General features: G+C 32.2%; 1 protein-coding gene across 1 annotated transcript in view; it reads right to left on the reverse strand.

Annotated features, from left to right (window-relative positions):
• The window catches only part of Ugt50B3 (UDP-glycosyltransferase family 50 member B3), a 33,845-nt gene that overhangs the window by 9,843 nt on the left and 1,120 nt on the right, over positions 1 to 22,882 (reverse strand). The window contains exons 2-7 of the mRNA XM_070651642.1: positions 2,975 to 3,101; positions 2,799 to 2,866; positions 1,416 to 1,537; positions 1,077 to 1,138; positions 929 to 1,016; positions 651 to 859 (exon numbers count right to left, since the gene is read on the reverse strand). Of these exons, the coding sequence (XP_070507743.1) occupies positions 651 to 859; positions 929 to 1,016; positions 1,077 to 1,138; positions 1,416 to 1,537; positions 2,799 to 2,866; positions 2,975 to 3,067 (642 nt within the window). The 5' untranslated portion in view covers positions 3,068 to 3,101. The remainder of the gene's footprint in view (positions 1 to 650; positions 860 to 928; positions 1,017 to 1,076; positions 1,139 to 1,415; positions 1,538 to 2,798; positions 2,867 to 2,974; positions 3,102 to 22,882) is intronic.

The following is a 22,882-nucleotide window of genomic DNA, read 5'->3' on the forward strand; positions in this document are numbered from 1 at the left end:
AAGAACTTATTGGAAGGAAGCGGTTGATGGGAGATAGTGCTGCACTTTGTATTGGAAATTGGCAAGTGGAAGCCAGCGGTAAAGCCAATTTCAGGGGACACCTATGGGATGTCAGGAATCTCAAATGATCTTCAAGATCAGCGAAGTAAGCAAAGGTTTGAGTACCACTCAGTTCAGTATTTATCAAGCAGGGATTGTAATCCCTTGCCCTTCCTTATCATAGCTGTCCACCGAACATCAAATCGTGTTTACTTGAACAACCAGTATACAGAGTAGGCAAGATTTTGAGAACCCGGACTTCAATGGAGGCGTCTCCGCATTGTAGTCCTACTAACTTTGCCGGTATTTCACCATATCAGCGGAAGAGTTGGCAAGATTTTGGGATTCCGGACTGAAACGGATGCGTCTCCACGTGTGTACTGCCAACTCTGCCAGGATGTCACCACATCAAACGGAGCAAAACGCGAAGCATCCCCGATTGATTTCGACCTATATTTTGTGACAAAAATGCAGTTCACCGCATTGTGCTGCTTACGTCTATGATTCTACATTACGTCAGTCAAAACACAAATACCCCCACCCTTGATGAGAACTAAAATCTCCCATTTGAATCATAAACAACAAAACTTTTTTAAGAGTAACAAACTTACCGCATGAGCAAAGTCAAGGAATGTATGAATGACTGAATTTGCAACACGTTGTATAAAACTCATATTGTCAGTAAATGCAAGTGCAAAGTTTGGTGTGATGCTATATGGAGCTGGAGAACCGGAACGTGATATTGATGATGTATAAAATCCGACAGTATTAAGATACATAAATGGTATATTGTAGACGTATTGAAGTCCTAAAGCACATTCTGTAAAAATTGACATTTGTATTTATTTTTGGAAGGATATTGAGATTGTATGACAAATTGAATATATACCTGGATAAGCACCATCAATGATCATCAAATCAAATGTTGAATTAAGTAAATCTTTGGTTTCATGGTCGTTCAGCATTGCATCGCATGCCTATTGGATGTAACATGCTTTACATCAATTATTTTTAAACTTAAATCGAATTTTACAAACCTCAACAGGATATCGAAAAATGTCAAATAATGGAATTGGTTGTAAGTTCTTCATTCTTCTGCCTGTGGATGTAAAAATATTCATAGGACATATGATTCTTTCCCAATCAATTTTTAATAACATTAAGCTACAATATTTTTTCAAGAGTGTGGCTTTCTCAAAAACGACCGTTAAATTTTTTTTCAAAAAAAAAATATTAATATTCAAATTTTTTTTGACCGTTACTTTAGTTTTTCTTCGTAACGGAAATTTATAATTTAAAATGAGTTGAGTTCGAAATGTTCGAATTTTTCGACAAAAAAAGACGGCCACACCTGATTTTTTTTCCATTTTACTTACCAAGTAAATCCCAATTTGTATAATTTTGAATATATCCGACAAGATTTCTCGGTGTTATTTCCACTAAGCCATCCAAATGAAAATCAGGTGGAAATCCATTGAGGAACGTGATATTATGACCGCTGTGATGTTTGAGATATAAAAATTAATGATTTTAATTGGATTAAGAAGAGAAGAAAAAAACCGGGCAGGAAAAACTCAATTGAATTGAATAACAAGCTTCTGAATTTAACAACGTAATAAATTTTTGGAATAAGATGTTCAAATATTGACATTTTGACTTGATGAGTGAACAGTTGATGAGCAGATTGTGTTTTTCATTGGAGATATTATATGGAATGATGTAAGTAAATATTAATGGGAATATGATGTAAGTTGTTGAATTGTAAACTAGAAAATCCAAAGCAAGCGTAAGGGTCGGTTTTTACGGTCTTGAAAGCACACGGAATTATGGCAAGTCATTTCTTCGTCGTGTATCTTATGAATACTCTACCATAGGCTAGTTTCCCAGACAGTCTACCCTAGGGCACTCTACCCTTGGGTAATCGACCCTAGGGCAGTTTATCCTAAGGCAGTATATTCTAGCAATTTTATTTAGATTTTACAATGGTGCGCAGCCTTTGATTTTTAGGCTTTTCCAAAAAAATTTTTAGCGGCACATAGGTTGTCCACCAGAGGTTCTTAATGCTCTGCATCGATTTTCAGGTCGTGTTTATAGTGCTCTACGATATGAGCCCCAGGATCGAAGTACCAACATGGAGTGTGTTCAAGGTTGATTAATTCCCTGGATACGCCTGGTTACCTCTATTTCTCTTGATCTGAGGTACGTCTGGTTGACTCCAATCCCCTTTACCTTAGGTATGCATGATTGACTCTAATACCCTTCACCTTGGATACGCAAGATTGTCTCCAATCCCCTTCACCTTAGATACGATGATGGTTTACCCGAATGCCCCCTACCGTGGATATGCTCCTGGTATACATCATATCAACTATCAGATGTCAATTAGTGCAGACATCCATTTAGCGCTTTTTAGTGTTCTTAAAAATGGGATTATAAAGTATATGGATGGTCAGAAAGTGACTAATGGTCCTCACATCATCATGACAAGCTCCTAAGTAAGCCTTTAAACCCCCTGACTCGGAAAATGATCCAGATTCCACGTTGATGTTCAAAATCAGATGAATTAAGTCTAATAATTAAATCTTACCTGACTGTACCTACAAAATTCCCAAAACAAACCCCAAAATGCGCTTAAAAACCACTTCCACAACCTAACTTCCATCCAACCGTATCACTCATCCTTGTCCAATGTCAATATTACAGCAGTTTTAATTGATATATAAAAAAAAATTGTTTGTAATCTGTTACGCTTTACTTACCGATTAATTAATCCTTTTGCTAATTCCCAAAAGGGAATTTTGTGTGATTTTGTTCCACCCATCGTGACCTATATGACATGCGAAAGAGCAAGGCATACAAAAAATCATTAAAAAAGCTGCTTTTTCGAGTTCAAGGTTGTAAAAAAAAAAATAAATCTCATGTAACTGCATAATACCATTAAAATATTTTCACTCAGACATGATGTGCTGCACAGTGTGAAAAAGAGTATGATGGAGAGATTAAAGTTGACTTGTTTTTGTCGTCTCATCGTTGCATTTGCACTTGACTGCCGGATTTTAAAACTGAAATATAGCAGAAGCAGAAGGAAAGACATTAAAATATAAATACTAATTCTTATTGTCAATGACATTTTATGTTATTTAATGTTCAGTTATTGATTGAGTCAAAAAGTATATGACAAAACAATTTTCAAAACATGATAAAAATGACATTTTTTATGTGATGTAAATAATGGATTGACAAGGATTGACTTGAGGGAATATTGACAATCCCGAGCGGCAGGGTAGATGCATTGATTCTGTGTTGATGTCTCTGTCAAATTGTTGAGTTGTCTTCATGTTTGACATAAAAGCTTCAACAGATTTAGCAGAACTTCCATGTGTGAAGGCGCCTACACTAGTGTCTACTGAGATCTGGAAACCAGTGGAGAAGCCTTTTTAGACTTTTCGAGTCCAAAGTCAGCTAAGCAACAGTGCTGTAGTAATTAGGATGTCGGCCTAACACTCTAACGACCCAGGTTCGATCCTAGTCGAATTTGGGATCTTTTTACCCTGGACTGTGAGTCGAAGTGGCTCGGTGGCGGAATGGTTTAGTACTTCGGTACCTAATTATTGCAACACCGATCTAGTGATCATGGGTTTGAGACTGGGCATGGGAAATTTTTCACATGTCCTTTTTTGAATCATATGTAGTGGAAACGCGGCTCACAGCCTTCCTTTGAAGGCTACAGGCAAAAAGGCCTTCAAAGGAGTGGTTCTGATCCCACTATAAACTGTAGGTCTATTGAGTGCTTTAGTCTGGCGCACCCTCACTCGTTAAACAATCATTAGCCGCGTATCGCCCTAGCGCAGCTCTGGATCTTAAAGATCTGAATAGCTAAAAGGTTTTTTTTTACCCTGGTCTATGCAATTGTTCATGAAATGACGAAATGAAATTTAACGGTTTTTTTTTTTTAAATCAAAAATTTAGAGTCCAGATTGTAGTTTACATGACTATGGGGTCGCTTCTATTGTAAGTAATGGGTTCGATTCCCATCAGAGACCAATCACTCAATCACTATTATAGAGTATTATAGATGTTAGAGTGTTGAAGACATAACAAAGATTTCCACAACACTCACAACATTACAATGTCTCCAGAGAGAATCAACAATTACAGCTCGGATACATAAGGGTATACTATGATGGATATTGTAGATTGAGGGAAGTTATACATTGCAAAATATTGTTTGTGTATACAGGATCTTTAACAAATATAAAATGTAGACATAATTTTAGACATTTTCATTATATTGTAGCTGCTTCCACGCATAACATTTTTAATAAAAGTCTTCAAGGACTTGGATAATTTGATTGTTACTATGTTGGAAGCTCCACGAGCGCAAATTCAAATCCTTTTGAAGATTTTTTTGACTTCCAAGATAAGTATGTAATTTAAATAAGAATCCACGTGAATTTTCGTTCTTAATTCCACTCACAATCCACTCCATATTGTTTATTCTAAACTCATCGTCAAATCATCTTGTCCCTGAATTTGAAGATGGGATAATAAAAATGGGAATTGTCTTGAAAACGTGAAATTTCAATGCTGTGTTTATGTGAATTTGTAAAATACAAATGATAAGATGAAAATAGTTGCACTAGCTGATGCAAAAATGTGAATGAAGATTGACGTTCTAATTCATTCATGTTGATTATTTATATAACAGATGGTTCTAGCATTAGATAAGGGGAGCGTTTACTTATTATGTAATGTAAAAATTGAGTTTCTGACTAAATCCTGTTCCTCTTCAGGGCTGGAACATTGGACTAGGGTTTCCAAAATCGGGAATTCGGGAATGGGAATTGCCGATATCAGACGGGAACGAGAATTCTGGAAACTCTACAGTGGACTCCAGTAAGGTGGGACAAAAGTACTTAGGGGAAAACAATTTATGGGGAAATAACCAGTAAGCAATTGAACCAAATCCAATCTCAATCGCCTCCCCACTTGGGCAGTGCACTAATGTATGAGTGGCTAAACGTACTAGTGGGAAAATAATCATTGGGATATAATACCAGTGATCAAACGTACCAGTGGATGATCAAACCAAATCCGATCTACACCGTCCCCCAGCTCCCACCCCCTAGTTGGGTAGAGGGCTTATATATGAGTAGCAAAAAGTAGCAGCAGCATAAAAATAATGGATGGGAAAAAGAATAAGTAGGCTATCGAATCAAACCCAATCTAAATCATCGCCCCACTTCTACCAATGGGGCAGTTGGCTATGTATGGGTGGCAAGAGTCAGTGGGTAGAGCTCGAATTCGACTTCAAGTCGACTTGAAAAAAAACACTCGACGACTGAGCCGGTTCAAAAAAAATCGTGTCGACTCGAGTCGACTTGAAGTCGGTTACATTTGAGTCAAGTCGAGTCGACTTTAACCAAATCGACTTCGAGCTCTGCCAGTGGGCAAGCGTACTATTGAACCAAAAACCTATGAGGATCCAAACCCAATCTCAACCGCCGTTCCCTCACTATAAGAGCAATCCTGTTTTAATGAATGACTCCTAAGGGAACCTTCGAAGATTCAGTAACATTAATGGGAAGGGAATGGGAAGTTTACACTTTTACATAGCATTACAGTGGTGAGTAGATCCAAAACTTTATTTTTAGCGTTACGTAATTTGCGAACGTTGCCGAAGATCTTCAACAGACTTGATTCACAGAATTTCATTGTCAGTCAAACCAAGCTCTTGAATTATGTATTGCATTGTCTAAAAAAGATGCCTAAACAGCCAAAGAGCATGCTTTTATTGCACAGATATACCACTTCGGTGCCTAATAGTCCCTCCGCCTGTTAAGGGATGTTTGTTATTGAAGAAAACTACGACTTAAAGCAAATGAAAAAACTTAAAGAAACTTAAAGCAAAAGAAGAAGCAGTAACGTATTCTAAATCCATAAAATCTTCTCAGAAATTAGTCCCCCGAGTTTCCTCCATTCTTCTATAAAGCAAAATTGAATAGGATAATAATGAATTGAATGCAATAATCTCCTGATTAAAAATATATTATTATGTAGATTAAAATAAAGTTCCGAGAGATTTTCAAGACGACATGCTTGAATGTTGGCTCTAATGAATTTTAAAATTCATAAAAGAAATTAACACAGCATAAAATGCACAAAATATTTCAACATGAAAATTCCCCAATTTCCCCATAGCTGTCGCATATGCTATGAATAGCACTTGATTCAGTATAAATATTTTGTATCATAAGCCCATGAGAGAAGCAATAAACATTGTAGATAAACAAAAAATTCGCGACATGACCCAGACAAGACGATAATAATATTATATTCATGAGTAGCAAGGTGAGCAAGGCATCATGCGTATTTTCCAATGCTTACACAATAAGAACACGAGTGAAAATAAACCCAGAGATATAAAAAAAAAGTTTAAAAGCATAATGCAACAGTAAATTGCCATAAGTGGCATGTATCCCCTTTTACACTTAGCAGAAAGCATTGAATTTATGTACAGCAACAGTTTTAAAAGTAATTTATCATGTTGAAATAATGACGATCGATTAACGTCATTTAACGTATTTTTTGTACAGAGTTGGGAATTGCTACTATTTGGCTTCGGTCGGTTGGTAGTCAAGCTGGTTGCCGATTGGCATCTACCATCGACAGTCGGTCGCCGATGGCATATAGCATCGACAGCCGGTCCTTGATGACATCTACAATTGGCACCCGGTACCCGATGACATCTACGATCGGCACCCAATACCCGATGACATTTACCATAGGCACTCGGTACCCGAAGACATCTACAATTGGCACCAGATACCCGATGGCATCTACCATAGACACCCGGAACCCGATGACATTTACCATTGCCACCCGGTACCAGAAGACATCTACAATTGGTACCCGATACCCGATGACATGTACTATTGGGAGCCGATCGGCGATGACATCTGATATTGGCACCCGGTCGTCGATGACATCTACACACCATATGCACCCGGTACCCGATTGAATCTAACATTGGCAGCCGGTCGCCGATGACATCTGATACTGGCACCCGATCGCCAATTACACCTGCCATCGATCAACATTGACTGCCATTGTCAGATGATATTCAAAAGGCTTTCTCCGATTGCCAACTCTGATTTTGTATCCAAAAAGATAACAACAACAACAACAACCGATGGATACGCAGATGGGAAAATTTTAAGCATGTGCAATAATGTGATATTAAGAACAATAAATGTTTCGCAATATTTATTCATTACATGTCAATAAACCGAAAAAAAAAAATAATAAAAGAGATGAAATTATGGTAAGAAAATTTCTCCTTCGTCGGTATTACCTCACATAAATTGATATCTCATCGTTGCCATAAAGAAATGAGAATTAATCAGCGTGAATCACGTGGTTTTTTGGTTGTTAAAACGCATTTCTTGGAATTTGTTTTTTAACGGATTTTTGGAACTTGAATTTTAAAATGGTGGGTTTTTCTCACTTCGAAAAGTATTTTTGAGTTTTGATCAAATTAAAGCATTGTAAAACATATTTAATGATGCAAAATTGATCAAAAAAGTGGCAATGATCTTAAAAGCTATAAACTTTACACTAAAGTTCAAGAAAACTACAAATTTTCAGTCAAAATACCAACATAACTTCCAAAAATGAACTCAAAAGCCTCTTCATTTAAGCAACAATCTTGCCATGAAGAATTGGTCTCGCTATTAATATAATAAATTCACCAGCCCATAAATGTAAAAATAAGCAATAAGATGGCAGCAAGCACAACAAACACATATCTCTGTTGAGTTATCGACAAAAATTTCTCAAAAAAATAATAAACAATTGTTGTTGTTTAGTAAAACGTGCAATTTTCATCTTATTCAGACACTGATTTCTTTTTTAGCGGCTTTCTGTTTACAATTCGTTGGGTTCGTCTACTTAATTTTTTCGATCATTGCTGTTGGGGCCTTACGAAAGAGACGAAGAAAGAATTGGAAATTACAAGCAGAACAAAATTACAGCATAATTGAAAATTAGTTAAATTACATGAAAAAAGAAGAAGAAATGATTATGCAATTTATTGTCTTAATTATTTGCTTAACATGCTGTTTATTGTTGTTGTACATAATAGTACGTATCGAGTGTTGAAGACCTTATTTAGTCTGTTTTTGTTGACGTGTACACAGACTGATTTAGTTTTCATTTTTTATTTTTTTAATGTCAATAAAGTTTTTTGAACTTGCGTCGTGAGATGATGACGAGATTGAGTTTGAAATGTTTGTTTTGTTGAGTAAAAGCTGATAAAAATTTATTTAGAAATTGAAGAGTGATAAAAAAAAGTTTTGAAAATATTGAGATGGTGAAATTTCTTTGAAATGAAAAATCAGAATTTCGTAAATCTTAGTTAAAATTCAAAAATTTGTTAATTTGTTTAAAATTCAAAAATTTGTAAATGCTTTTAAAATTCAACAATTTGTAAATTTCTTTAAAGTTCAACAATTTGTAAAATTCTTTAAAATTCAAAATTTTTTAAATTTCTTTCAAATCCAAAACTTTATAAATTCTTTTAAAATTCAAAAATTTGTAAATTTCTTTATAATTCAAAAATTTGTAATTTCATTAAAATTCAAAAATTTGTAAATCTTTTTAAAATTCAAAAGTTTGTAAATTTTTTTAAAATTAAAAAATTTGTAAAATTTCTTCAAAATTCAAAAATTTGCAAATTTCTTTAAAATTCAAAAATTTGTAAATTTCTTTAAAATTCAAAAATTTGCAAATTTCTTTAAAATTCAAAAATTTATAAATTTGAAAATTTCTTCAAGATTCAAAAATTTGTAAACTCCTTTAAAATTCAGAAATTAGTAAATTTCTTTATAATTTAAAAATTTTAAATTCTTTTAAAATTCAAAAAATTGTAAATTTTTAAAAAATTCAAAAAATTGTAAATTTTTAAAAAATTCAAAAAATTTTAAATTTCTTTAAAACTTAAAAATTCATAAATTTTTTTAATTCAAAATTTGTCAATTTTCAAATCTTTAGAATATGTCAAAAAACTGAGTTTGACGAAAAATGCAATTCCGAACCCAAAACAAGCCAATTAAATAATCAACAGCAAGCAACAAGAAACAAAACAAAAGCATAAAGAAAGATAATGGAAATTTAAACAATTTATTTCGTGCCTTTATACCCAAATTATAATAATTTTCACTTGTTGACGGTTGCCACATTTTCGAGTTTTGCCTTTTGTTTTTAAATTTCGGCGTAAATAAATCGCATTTCTTTATCATTTTTAAACTACAAAATGAATTCATTTCTTCATAGCTTCATGTTATTATGTTGGCATTAGTGCTAAAATTAAAATGAGATTTCAGCTCGCACATATGATTTGTTGGGTAGTATAATTAGAGTCTAAAGCATATTGAGCAAAAATTTAATTATCATAGCTGAAATTACTGTAGAAAAAAAAATTAATCGATTCAATTTTATGCTTTCATTGCTCATATGTGAAGCATTATAAATGTTAAATAGCTATGGCAATTGACTTGTAATGCGTGAAATAAATTCATGTGGAAAATTCATTAATATTATTGAAAATTCTCCTAAAATTAGCAATCAATTTCTGTTATTTATGGAAAATATTCAAAAATCATTCAAGGTCGAATTTTTATTCTGTAGCCCACTTTTCTAAGCCTTATCACGAAATTCAACTTCAAATCTCATAATTGTTCAATCAACTTCAAAATATACGTCAATTAAACGAGCAATTTTAAAGAATTTACACTGATGAAAATAAAATTAAAATTTTTTTTAAAAATCTAAAAAAATAAAAAACATTTATTAAAAATTCACTGATTTCAAAAATTGAGATTTAAAAAGTTAAAAAAATTTCAAATATTTAAAAAATTAAAATGAATTTAAAATTTAAAAAAAGTTATGAATATTTTATTAAAAATTTAAAGAATTTTTTTAAACCATTTAAATTTAAAAGATTAAAATTATTTTTAGAAAAATTCATAAATTTTAAAAAATCTTTGAAATTTGAACACATTTAAATTTTGTTTTTTAATTCAGAAGATATTTTCAGAAAAGTTCATATATTTTAAAAAATCTTTGAAAATTAAAACTTTTTTTTACAAAATTCAAGAATCTTAAAAAGACTCATGAAACAGTTTAAAAATTTAGAAATTTTTCAAATTTAAAAAAACATTTTTAAAAAGGTATATTTTATCTTTTTTCAAATTTTTTATAATTTTTTTTTAAATTTTTCCATTCAATTTAAAAAAGATTTAAAATTCTTTTTCCATGAGTGTACTTCAATAATCATTACCTATTTATTCATATTTTTAGATTGGAATTAAAAAATTAAATTTTCGTCGGATACAAGTAAAAAAAAATATTTTTAACCATTTTTTAATTACTTTTTACAAAAAAAAATCCTAAGTGAATGTCGATTAAGCTTCCAACGTTGATGAAAATTGAAGGCAAAAAATCAGATAAATTATTATTATTGCCAAGCTATAAACTTTTATTATTTCTCCTTGATTTGAACTAATTTTCGAGGGTGCCAATTCCGCTTAAATATTTGAATACAGACAACGAGGCGTGCTGATTGAAAATATATCTGAGCTTTTTATCAACTTTTTTTTCCATTTCCAGACTAATTATTTAAAATTATTGTAGGCGTGCATCATTAAAAGTTAATTTTGTTGGCATCTAGATTAATCAGAGGATGGCAGTCTCAAATTCGAACATTAGATTGTCGAAAAATTCGAACATTTTGAAATACAAATTTCCGTTATAAAGAAAAATAAAAGTAACGGTCAAAAAAAATTTGAATATTTTTTTGAAAAATTAACGGTTGAAAGCCACACTCTGATATTTATGTTAAAAAATAATTAATGGTTAAAAAATATTAAATAAACTTCCCCAAAAATACTCAATTACTCATTTCGCATTCATCACAGCGTATCCCAAAATGCACCAAAATTTTAAATGGAAGTCCACTGTAAGTTGTCCTTTATGTTTTAATTAATTTGGATGTTGATAATAATGAAAATACCAAAATTAACCAGATCAGCAAACAGCAGACCACATGAATCTGATTTATCACAATTTAGGTCACTGACTGTTGACAGTTTGTGAATGAACAATCAGCAAACTGATTAGACAGTTGAGTTAATGAATATATTACTTGATGTATAATTTAAATACTCAACTGATAGACTAATGATGTCGTTGATTAACTACTTAATTTATGTGCTTGTCGATCAATCATGATTTGCAAAAAAAAACTACGAATTTGCAAAATGTAAGGAGTCACTTAAAAACAAACAAACTGATATGGCAGTTGTTACAATGAATACAATTCCACGTTGATTGTCGTTAGGTCGTTCAAGTGGCTCAATGGTCAAGTGGATTCGTACTTGGAGAATCAATTATTGCACACAAATTCAGCGGTCATGGGTTCAAGTCTTGGCTGGAGCATCTTTTCACTTTTTCGAATCATATTCGAACCACTTAAAAGAAATGCAACTTAAAGTCTTTCATTTGAAGATTAAAAGCAGAGATGCACAACAGGCACCTTTGAGAAGCAAAAACTGTACAAACTCTTGATAATTTATATGGTTTTTCTTGCAAAACGATACAAATTATCAATAATTTGACTGATTTTTGCCGGTCGAATGTGCGTTTGTTTTGCAACTATGGTTACAGGACAGTAGAGACTCCAAAAGAAAGTCAAAGAAGTGGTTCGAATCCCACAATAAACTGGTTTAAGTGCGTTGGTTTGACGAGTACTCGCTAATTAAACTTTTAGAAGCCCTGAAACGCATATAATGCGGAGCTCTGGATCTGTCAGGTTTGAATCAACTAAATACTATTTTTTTCGGTTCCATCTAAGTTCCTTGTTAGAGTCACGCTGTCCCAATTATACAATTTGTTGCAATTTTTGAAGTATTAGACACGTTTTTAGAGCGATGAATCCTAACTGGCAATGAAACCGCAATTAGTGATATTTCTGCATCATGGAAGCATGCTCTATGACTGTTGTGGGAAAAGGGGGTTGTACCGTTAAGGATGTCGATGAATTTCATCAATTTACTCTAAGAATAACACAACAAAGTTGAAATTTCGTAATCCTGACATTCAAAAATATGGCACAAGATACAGAACTTATCAATAACATTGCTTCATCTCAATACACATTCGCAATTAACCTTTCCATCCTAATCTCTAACTCAATTTCGAGAAACACAAATTGACATTGAATATTTCAATCAATGTCACCTAATCTAGTCAGTCAGCTGTAATAAGATTAATCATAAATCCATGCATTTTTTTTTTTTTTTAAATTAATTTCTAATCAATTGACATTCAATCATACATGAAGGAAGCCTTAGCATGCATAAATGTTAAACAAAAAAAAAGTTTCGGTGTCATTTCCTAGTCCAAACAACCTGCTTCATACACATTCAATTACTAAGGCACAAAAAACACTAAGTAAGAGATAAATTATTAGAGATATGAGTTCCTGCAGCAAGTCTAAACAATATTGAATTTGTTACACTGACCAAATATTTATTGAACGTCACAAAATAAAGCTTGAATTTAAATATCATTAATGTGTGAATGGCCTTCAGCCTGACTCTGAATGTATCACTTATTAATAGCGCCATGCGTTAAAAGAACTGCTGTATACTTGTTAAATATAAATCACTATACGATAGCCATCAATTGAAAATAGCTAGACGATATCATATGTAGAATATTGCAATTTATGTCACGTGCATGCAGCATGTCAAGTGTCACTTGCGGAACACATGAAACAAAAAAACTCTTGGGCCGTCAAAATGTGCGACTCGTAATGACAATCAATGTGTGTAGCAACAGCATTCGACAGTGAACGACAAAAATCATCAGGAAGTCTGAATGTCTAACTAAAAAAGTGATTTGAAGCCTTGAGACACCTTGTGAGTTGAGAAACTAATCTTTCTAATTTTTTTAAGATAACCATGATACTCATTAAATGTTTTATAATAAATGGCAATGCAAGAACAGAAGTATTCGGAAGTAAATGATAATCTTGTTGCATACCTGAATCCTAATGGTGCTTTTGTAAGCTTCATGTTTGTTAGATCACATGATGAATATAAATTGCTTATTTTCTGTTAATTTTTAAGTAAAAACTTAATGGTTTTGCCAAGATATATAGATGTGTTCATATAAAAATTCGGTCGTTTTTAACGGCCAAAAATTTGAATTTATTGTAAACACTAACACTACGAAAGAAAATTGCTAAAATTTATAAAAATTTGATTTGCAAAATTTTCTACTTTTAGACGAGTTTAGTTAGTACAGAAGCATTGTAAATGCTTTATTATATGCTAATCTAACTGACTAAAGCTCAAAAATAAGGTATCTTTTTAAATTTGTTTGAAAATTTTTGAATGTAATTTTACAATATTTTTCAAATGTTATTGTTTACATTAGTATACGAAATTCCGTATGGTCGAGTATGGTCGAGTATACTTTGTATGTACACATCTATATATCTTGGGTTTTGCAACACCGAGTGATACAAGTGAATGTAGATTTGCCACAGATTTATTTATTAATGTCAGAGGTCAAAGTCGGCTCGAATTCTAAACGAGCAGTGCAGCATATTCGCTAGAGCATCTATAGGTTGCCGAACTAACGGAAAGACCAGAAATTGCATAGTGATGCTCTGGTTTTAAAAAGCCGAAATGAGATTTCTATACAAAATCCTGGAGCTCTGATCAGTTTTGTATACATTAGTGAACAACTGAGCAACAAATTGAGCAACATCCATGCAAATTGAGCTACTGTCGTCACAAGATCGTTGCTTAGTTTTGCATGACTGAAACATTCACGGAATGCGTAAGTGAGCAACTGGGCATCAGTCATAGCCAAGCAAACCAAATGCAAACTGAGCTAGTGTTGTCGCATGACTGTTGCTATGTTGTACATGGAAGCCATACGAATTTGGAATTTTTGACATTGTTTTGACAGATAATTTTTCAGAATATGTTAGTGAACAACAGAGCAATAGCCAGAGTCCAACAAACTGAGCTATAATCGTCGCATGGGTGTTGCTTAGTTGGTCATGGAATCACTACGAATTCGGCGTTTTTGACAGAACTATTCCAAGAATGTGTTAGTGTGTAATTGATAAAAAGGCATGCCACAGTAGTAGCTCAGTTTATATCGCTATGACTGTTGCTCAGTTGCCAAAGTGGATCAGTTTACATGACTATGACTATTGCTCAGTTCTCAAATTCATGCAAACTGAGCTACTGCTCAAAGCCATGCAACGGCAGTAGCTCAATTTACACGGCTTTGGCAACAGAGCAATAGTCATCGCTAAGTATACTGAGCTACTGTCGTTGCATGGCTGTTGCTCAATTTTATATGAAAATGACACGAAGAGTCAATGTTTGTAAAAGTGTCTTGACCCTGAAATCTTCCACTTTTTGTGTCGCTCGGGACTCCAAGCAATCAAATTCATTCAAACAAAATAATCCAACAGCACATCATAAATAATGATTCATTTATTTACTCACTGAATTTACAAAAAAAAAATCAGAAATTCAATTGTAGAAACTTTATACATCTTCATCATTTCCATTTGAATCCGTACGAGCAATTTTAGATCATTTCAAAATGAACTTTTTAGATCCTTTGATATATAAAATTGAAGAAATGAAATAACAATTTTATGGCTCATAAACTAAAGTTCTCAAAGAAAATTTTGCTGAGTTCTTCAAATATCTTATCAGATAATAACTTCTTATGCTTGTTATGCTTATTGCTAACGATTGAATGAGCAAAAATGTCATTTGATATTGAAGCATGAATTCCAGATATATTAGAAATCCTGTTTGTGGGCGACATATACAGTAAAGAAGTTTTCAATCATGTGCTTTACAGCAACAAGCTTTAGAGCAGGAAAAATTATATGATTTAAAAGATTAACTCATTTGAAACTTGTATGCCGTGACACAAATGAAGGACATTAAATCATAAACATTTCATTATGTCTATTAGTTGTAAAGTCAATTAGCATACATACATATAGTAAGGAGGTAAAGAACCTCTGTAATTAATTCATTGCTCATTTTGCGCAGACTGTGGAAATCTCGAAATTTCAAATAAATTTTGACCGTTATAAAAATCAGTAAATTTTTGACTTAAAATTTCGCACGAACCTTGATTTGCTGTTACATAGCCCAAATATGATTCAAAGTTTAAGAAATAATAAATTTCGTAATAAAATTTGAATTTTCTTTATAATAAAAATTTTGGAAATTTTATAACGGTTTTTATAAATTCAAAAATTAACGGTCATTTATTTTTTTGAAAATAAAATTAACGGATAATTTCGACATTTCCACAGTCTGATTTTGCGGTTTACCTATTCACTCGTCTAAGCTGAATATTAATCATATATTTAATAGATTAGCCGCAAAATTTGATTTATGTAGACACGAGGCATCACTTATCATCTCATGTGTGTAAATTATACAGGTCTAGAGAGTTTAGATTATGCAATTAATTGTGCATAGATGCGAATATGAAGCAATCATTTATAGTTTGCTATTTTTGTAGGTCACAAACCAGCCTTTCGTTTTCAAATGATGCAGAAATGAAAAAATTGTTTCATTCGATTATATTTTTGTTGCGTCATGTGGTCAGTAGGAAGGAAAGATATCAATTTAATATCGATGACATAGACCATCATTGATTATTTTACGCATTTTCTTTCTATTATATAGTATAAATTGGTTTTTATTGATGAAAAAACCAGTAGGCGGTCAGATATTTTTGAAAAAATTAATTTTTTCGGATGGATGGAATTAAATAAATTAACGAAAGTTTATTGGTGCTATTTTTGCCATGTTGTAGAATTATTTTAGTGATAAAGTATCAAAAATTAACAAGTATCCTGAGAATAAATCGAGAAAAACTTTTCGAAGTGAGGAACAAAACCGCTATCTTTGTTTTTTTTAGAAAATGCGAATTTTTCAACTCAAAATCCTTCGAAATTAGAGTTTTTGGATTTTTGTGTTATTCTTGCCATGTTTTAGAATCATTTTAAAGATAAAGCATCAACAATTAACAAGCATTCAGAGAATAAATTGAAAAACACTTTTCGAAGTGAGAAAAATCCGCCATCTTTGTTTTTTATTTAGAAAATTCGAAATTTTTAGCTTAAAATTCATCAAAATTAAAGTTTTCAGTCCATCGAAAGCATGACTAAAGCCAAATTCATCAAAAAATCCATTCCATCACTATAGCATTGATTAAATAATTAACGGAAAGAGAGAAATCCGTAGAAAAAAAAACTTTTTCAATCTTTCAAGTTCAAGTTGAGCCGCAATATGATTTTTTGTGGTAACAAAAAAAAACTTTTACACTCTCCGCGGTGCCTTGAGACATGACAGAAATAAAGATGAAATAATATAAAACTTTTTTGTCACATTTTTATTCCAAATTTCAATTTCCTTTCCTTATCGCAATTTGTTCCACAGACAATGCTGTTCTATAAGACGACGAAATATAAAAAAAATCAATAATCAGTTGAATTAAAGTCGTAAGTGCAATGGCAATAAAAAATTTCTTTACGTACAACTTTAATGGACATTATTTCTTTATTGGAAGCAAAAAAAGAGTCGCTGAGACGTAACAAGCATGTGACATGAGGGGGCAATAAACGATATAATGTCTGAAGTTATATCTACTAGGTGTAAATATCATCTAATTGTGTAATGTCTGTAACGTGTGCATAAAGTAGTTAATGCAATTGAGACGTAAACAATAACAATTTTTATTGAGCATGGTGAAAGCATTTTTTTTCGGGCATGAAGAGTTAAGGATTAAGACATAATGTGTTTAATGAATTTTAAAATTATGCAGTTGACTAATTCACGAATTATGGAATTATCCATAAATGACGTCAATTTTAAAAGCTTTTTTATGTCTCATGAGAGGAAGCTATTAAGTATGAGGCACAAAACTTTAAATACAGCCGGCTTCAGACGACATTTAAACTGGTCCAGCGAATCGAGAAAGTAAATGTCAGACGCATTAGCATTATTGACCCCAATTCTGTGATATATTTGGAATTGAAGTGATGGATGCTATGCACCATTACTTAGCCATTATCCAAGCATAGCTAATAATCTACCAAATTTGTAGATGTTTAATATTTTTGTTTATTCATTGGAATTTTGTTATTATTTTGATGGGTCGTTCATAAATGATGTATAATATTTTGAAGAAAGCAGATTAACGCTATTTGAAGCAAGAGAAGATTTCGATATTACGACGGACAACGTTCGGATTCAGACAACGTTGGAATCTTAACAGACAAAGAGCATGCATTCAAGAGTTTGCGTTACTTAAATATGCTAATTAATCATGCTCGCTCACGTGATCTAAGCCATCCCATCTTCCCGAAACATCACGTAATTTTAGATTGTTCCCTAAGACTAAAACTCGAAGTCGTGTCGATTGAAGTCGACTTTTCGATACAAAATCCGAGTCCACATTGAGCCCTGTCTAAGACTACAGATATTTCGAAAAATAACCAACATTCTGTTATTTATTTACATCTTTGTCAACGGTCATTTTAATTTCAAATTTTCGGATCAAATATCGAAAAAATCTTATTTCAAACGAGTCTTGTCCTGTCATGAGTAGACTTTATTGTGGCGAACCTTGGTGGTAAACCACATTCGGCACATTGGTGTAGCGCGGCACACAGGTTGTCCACCACCAATGTAGTACAGAGCTCGAAGTCGAGTCGATTCGACTTGATACGACACAAAAAAAAACCGAGCCGACTCGAAGTCGACTTCGAGCTTTGGTCTGGTCTGGTCTGGGTTGCATCATTCAAAACAAATCATGTGACATAAGAATGGAACTGAGTTCAAAATCCCCAAATGTCAATCGACATCATTTCTGAACAAATAAGTCAATTACCTCAAAATTAAATTCAAGATCAACAAAAAAATTCCACTAAAACAAAACAAAGTAAAAAAATTAATTGCATTTCACGAGACACGCTCCAGGCGAACCTCTAGAGTCTCTAAATTCCAAGCACATGGCTGAACTTAATATTTTATTTTTTTTCCACTCACAACATGACCATTAAATTTTGCTCGTAATTTCTTTCCTTCGTATATACATAAATAATTTTTTTCATCATTGCCGCTAGCCAGTCGTAGGTATTTTTATATCTATCTAATGCTGCAATGAGGTTATTTGAAAGCAAAAGTGAGATTTTATTAAAGAAATGAGGAAATATTATTGAATTTAAAAGTCTTACTTTTAAGTCAAATGTGTAAATTTTAAAGGCAAACATGCACGAGGCTTAAAGAAAGAGTCAACAAAGATCGCAAAAATATGTAAATTTGAATCATTTGTTTAAGGACCGGATGAAACAATGCTTGCTTGATTTTTGAGTCATTCAAAAATATGTCCGAAATATTAAATTATGCAATAAAAATTGACACTGAGACACATTTGGCATCTTTCTTCTATTCCAATAATATTCCAATGTGTCATACATGCATGTACATGTTTACGTAGAGAAAGAAAAACAAGCTAGTGGACCGATAGACTTATATAAAAAAATATTGTATATAAAACTGATGTGGAGACAACATGTGAGCTTTTTATCGGTCTACAACAGTTGTGCGCAACATGTGTGACGCGACACACTGATGTGACATCAAAAATTCTTGAAAATGCCATGAACCGTACGGTTTTGATCGACGCATACTCTGTAACAGGTTGCCCACCCCTGGTCTGCACATTAAATTGTATTTTTAGACCACTCTCATTGGTTTTTTGAAGGAGATGCTCATGTTACTGATTTGTCAGATTATTTGTTTTTGTGGGTATTGTTAATTATTCGAACTTAATCACATTTGACTGTTGTACAGTTATTAAATTATTCTGGATCATGTTGTTTATTCATTGATTTACTAATTAATTCAATATTGATGAGGTGCATCTTCATTTAATTGTGACTCTATGTGACATAGAATAAAGTAATTTTAAGAATTTAGCCATTTGATGCTTCAATTGTTAAATGATACTTAAGAGCTTATTTGACATAGTACTGGAATCAATTGCATGTTTAGTTAATAATCCCTTCAGTAAATCTCATTGAAATGCAAACTGAACTTTTAACTAGATACTTTGACTTCGATAACTCTTAAGACAAAGTCGATAACTAGTTACAACTAAGCTCTTTTTTCGATATTTTATTATCTGTAGCTCTGGATATGTAGTGATTTTTCTTAATCTATTGATTATATCCAATATTTAAAAAATATTAGAAAAAAAAGTACTTTCTGGACATTTTACAAGCTTGTGACATATTCAGTGCATATATTTGAGTTACATACTAACAAAAGATCAATAATATGGCAAGGAATTATGTTCAGAAAGTCTCAATTTTGAAGAACAAACAAAAATTCAAAATGTAAACAAAGATTTGAACTTTTTGAACTGAAGAGCAATTTTGGCCGTACAAAATTCAAATTTTTTTGAACTGAAAAGCAATTTTGTCCGTTAAAAACCTTTTCAAAAAAGTTTAAAGTTCAAATTTTTGTTTACATTTTGAAAATTTTCTAATTTTACAAAATTTAGCCTTCCTGGACGTAATTGCTTATCATATTATCGATCTTTTATTAGTATACAGCTCAAAATTATGCATTTAATATGTTGTAACCTTGTGAAATGTCCAGAACGTACTTAAATTTGCGATTTTCTAGTTATTAAGTAATTTGATTTGTTATTAAGTACAAAGCATTGAAGCAAGCTCTTAGAGCTATAGCAAATGCGCATTGAAGGAACAACCAACAGCACCAGCTACACAACTCCACAACATTTATCTTTCCACGCGCTCAGTTGATTACGAAAAAAATAAAATTAATATGAATAAATTATGCACATATGCCTTAATTAGTATTTTAACGAATCTCTCAATTTGTTTCTTTTACTACTTATTTCTATTTCTATCTTTCAAAAAAAAAACTTTACTACAAATGAAAGTGAGAGTCGAACGAGGTAAAATGTATAAAATAAAAAAATCGCCTTTGCATAATGTCTATAAAGTAAATGAACAACAACTTTTATGCAATTTCAGTTTGTGCAGCAATGATTTTTTATAAGGGATTATTGTACTGTATATCCAATGGAAGTGAAATTCTATAGACAAAAAAAAAAAATAATCAAAAAGAGAAATCAGAACCTTATGTAATTTTCATCCTTGAACTTTCGGCACCAATGTTGAAGTCATCAAGTTCATAATTGACTTTCTTACATGAATGAGTCGAGTAAAATTGGATATCGAACATCCAGAGATTTTAATTAAAGGACTCAATGTGTCCTCAATGTGTGAATAGTAATCGAAATACTGAGTTCGGTCGACGAGAATCGAGAAAATTGAAAAAATTTATGCAATTTTGATTGAAATTAAGGTGCAGAAACACATGATTAATACCAAATTAATTTTGATTAAGTTTCGATGTATGCAACAATCTAATGACGGAGTTTTAATTAAAATTAGTTCCAGAACAACTTTAGTCCCCCTTTTCTTTTAAGACAAAGAATCAAATGCAAATTGCTAGTTAGGTTAAAGGTAAATTGAGCTAAATTGAATATATTTTAGTTCTTAGAGTTTCAGACCATAATCCAGTGGTGAGCAACATTTTTTGTGTCGCGGCAACACATTTATGGTAAGCCATGTGACATGCGATTCGTGGTATTTCCGAAAAATCGGTGTCACACTAGTGTGCCGCGTTACAAAAGTTGCTCACTACTGATATATTTTAATCAAAGTTTCCAAAAATACATATAATCAGATGTGGGAACGTTCGGAAATTACGTAGATTGCCCCGCCCATCCTTACTCCATAACGCGTTGTGTCAAGATCATTATTATCTTCTAAGAAAGTGGTGAACAACATGTGTGACATGTCACACTAGTGTGTCGCCAACAAATTTTTGAAAATGACATCCTGAGCGACATAAATGAAGAAAGCTCCGCTACGTAGCTTCAGGGCTATGCTAACCTCTATTATTAATACCAAACGGAAGCAACCTTCATGAGGAAGCCAAATGGCATCCATTTGGCTGCCAAACGAAGGCGACTTCCGTTTGGTATTAGTAAAAGAGATTTGAGAGTAGCCCTAAGTGCTCCGTGGCGGAGCTTCTTCATTTGTATCGCTCGGGCATAAATCGCATGTCGTTTTGTCGACCTCTACCACCAAGCAGTGCTGCGAAGAGTATGAGGATGCCCATCACTGCTCAAATTGTTACATAATTTCCAAACATTCCCCAACTTACATCATAATGTAATAATCTCTCTGGATAAGCTTATTCATACTTAAACGTTTCAACACTTCATAAATGACAAAAATAAAAAGTTATTAAATCTTTTCATAACACATTGATGTTCATGAGCATAAAATCACCTATTGAAATTATGAAAATTACAAAATTATGCATCACAAAAGAAGCACAAGTCCGTAATAAAATTGTTTTATAATAATTCATGTGAAATTTGCCAAACTTTTTCTGATTCATAGATGACTTTGGCATGCGCTGTCCAAGCACCTTCTAATGACTTTTTACCGTAATTTTAAAATTTAAAAAAATCACGAAACCGTAACCGAAAAACTTTTTACTTTATAATTTCTTCTCCGCACTTGTTTATTCATACTTCTGTAGCTTATGATTTACTTTTATGTTCGGTCAGTTGCGGCAATTCCAAAAAAAGTAAAGAAAATATAAAAAAAATTAGAAATTTGTTGTTGTTGTTTTGAGAAGTGTAAATAAAAGTGAAGTAATGCAATGTAACATAAATAACAATAATCCTCTGCGAATATATAGATCCATATTACTTTCACTACATGAAATGCAAAAGCCCGAAGACGAGTAATGGGCAATTATCGGCAGAATAAGTGAAATTAATGATTATTTTAAACAATTTTCGATTTGTTGGATGGAAATTTGTTGGATTTGACAGGCAATTTATTGGAAAATTGATTTAGATCTTGGAGAAACTTTTAAATTTGAAGCTATTATTGATTATTTTATGGATTATTGGCAAAATTTGAATTTAAGTTATTAATAAATACCTGAATTTTAAATCACTGGATTTACTGAATCTTTGTTTAAGTTGAAGACATGACAGCAATGTTTAAACAATGTAAATAATTAATATTTGACTATTAAAGTCACACGAATCATGTTTACTTTGTTAAATTCTTGAAAAATATTGTAAATTACAGAAAAACAACAAGTTTGACAAGGGGTCAATTACTATGAAAGGGTAAAATCAACTTATTACATTTTCTGAGTAGATGTTTCAAATCAAAAATGATCGTTAAGATATATTCAAAGCATTTTGAACGCTTTTGAACAGGGGTCAATAACCATGAAAGGGGAAAATCAACTAATTGATTATTTTCAGTAGATAATTCAAATATAAAAAGACCGTTAATGTGAATTTTATGATTTTTTTTAGTTTTCTCAGGAGTTAACAACTTTGAAAGGGGAAAATCAACTTATTACATTTTTTCCAGTATACATTTCAAATACAAAATGACCGTTAAAGCATATTTGATGAATTTGTTTAAATTTTCATAAAATTTGCATAATTTTAGCATATAAACAGCCAGTAGGTCACGCCAGATCAACAAAAAAATTATCTAAGTCAACATACAGCTTGAATTTATGTCACAGATTTTACAAAAAAAAGCTGTTATTTAACAACCGATAAAATAAAATCAGCAAGC

Source organism: Chironomus tepperi, unplaced genomic scaffold (assembly GCF_022539635.2).
Source record: "Chironomus tepperi strain 1889 unplaced genomic scaffold, CSIRO-AGI_Ctep_v1 contig_465, whole genome shotgun sequence".
NCBI classification, from domain to species: Eukaryota; Metazoa; Arthropoda; class Insecta; order Diptera; family Chironomidae; genus Chironomus; species Chironomus tepperi.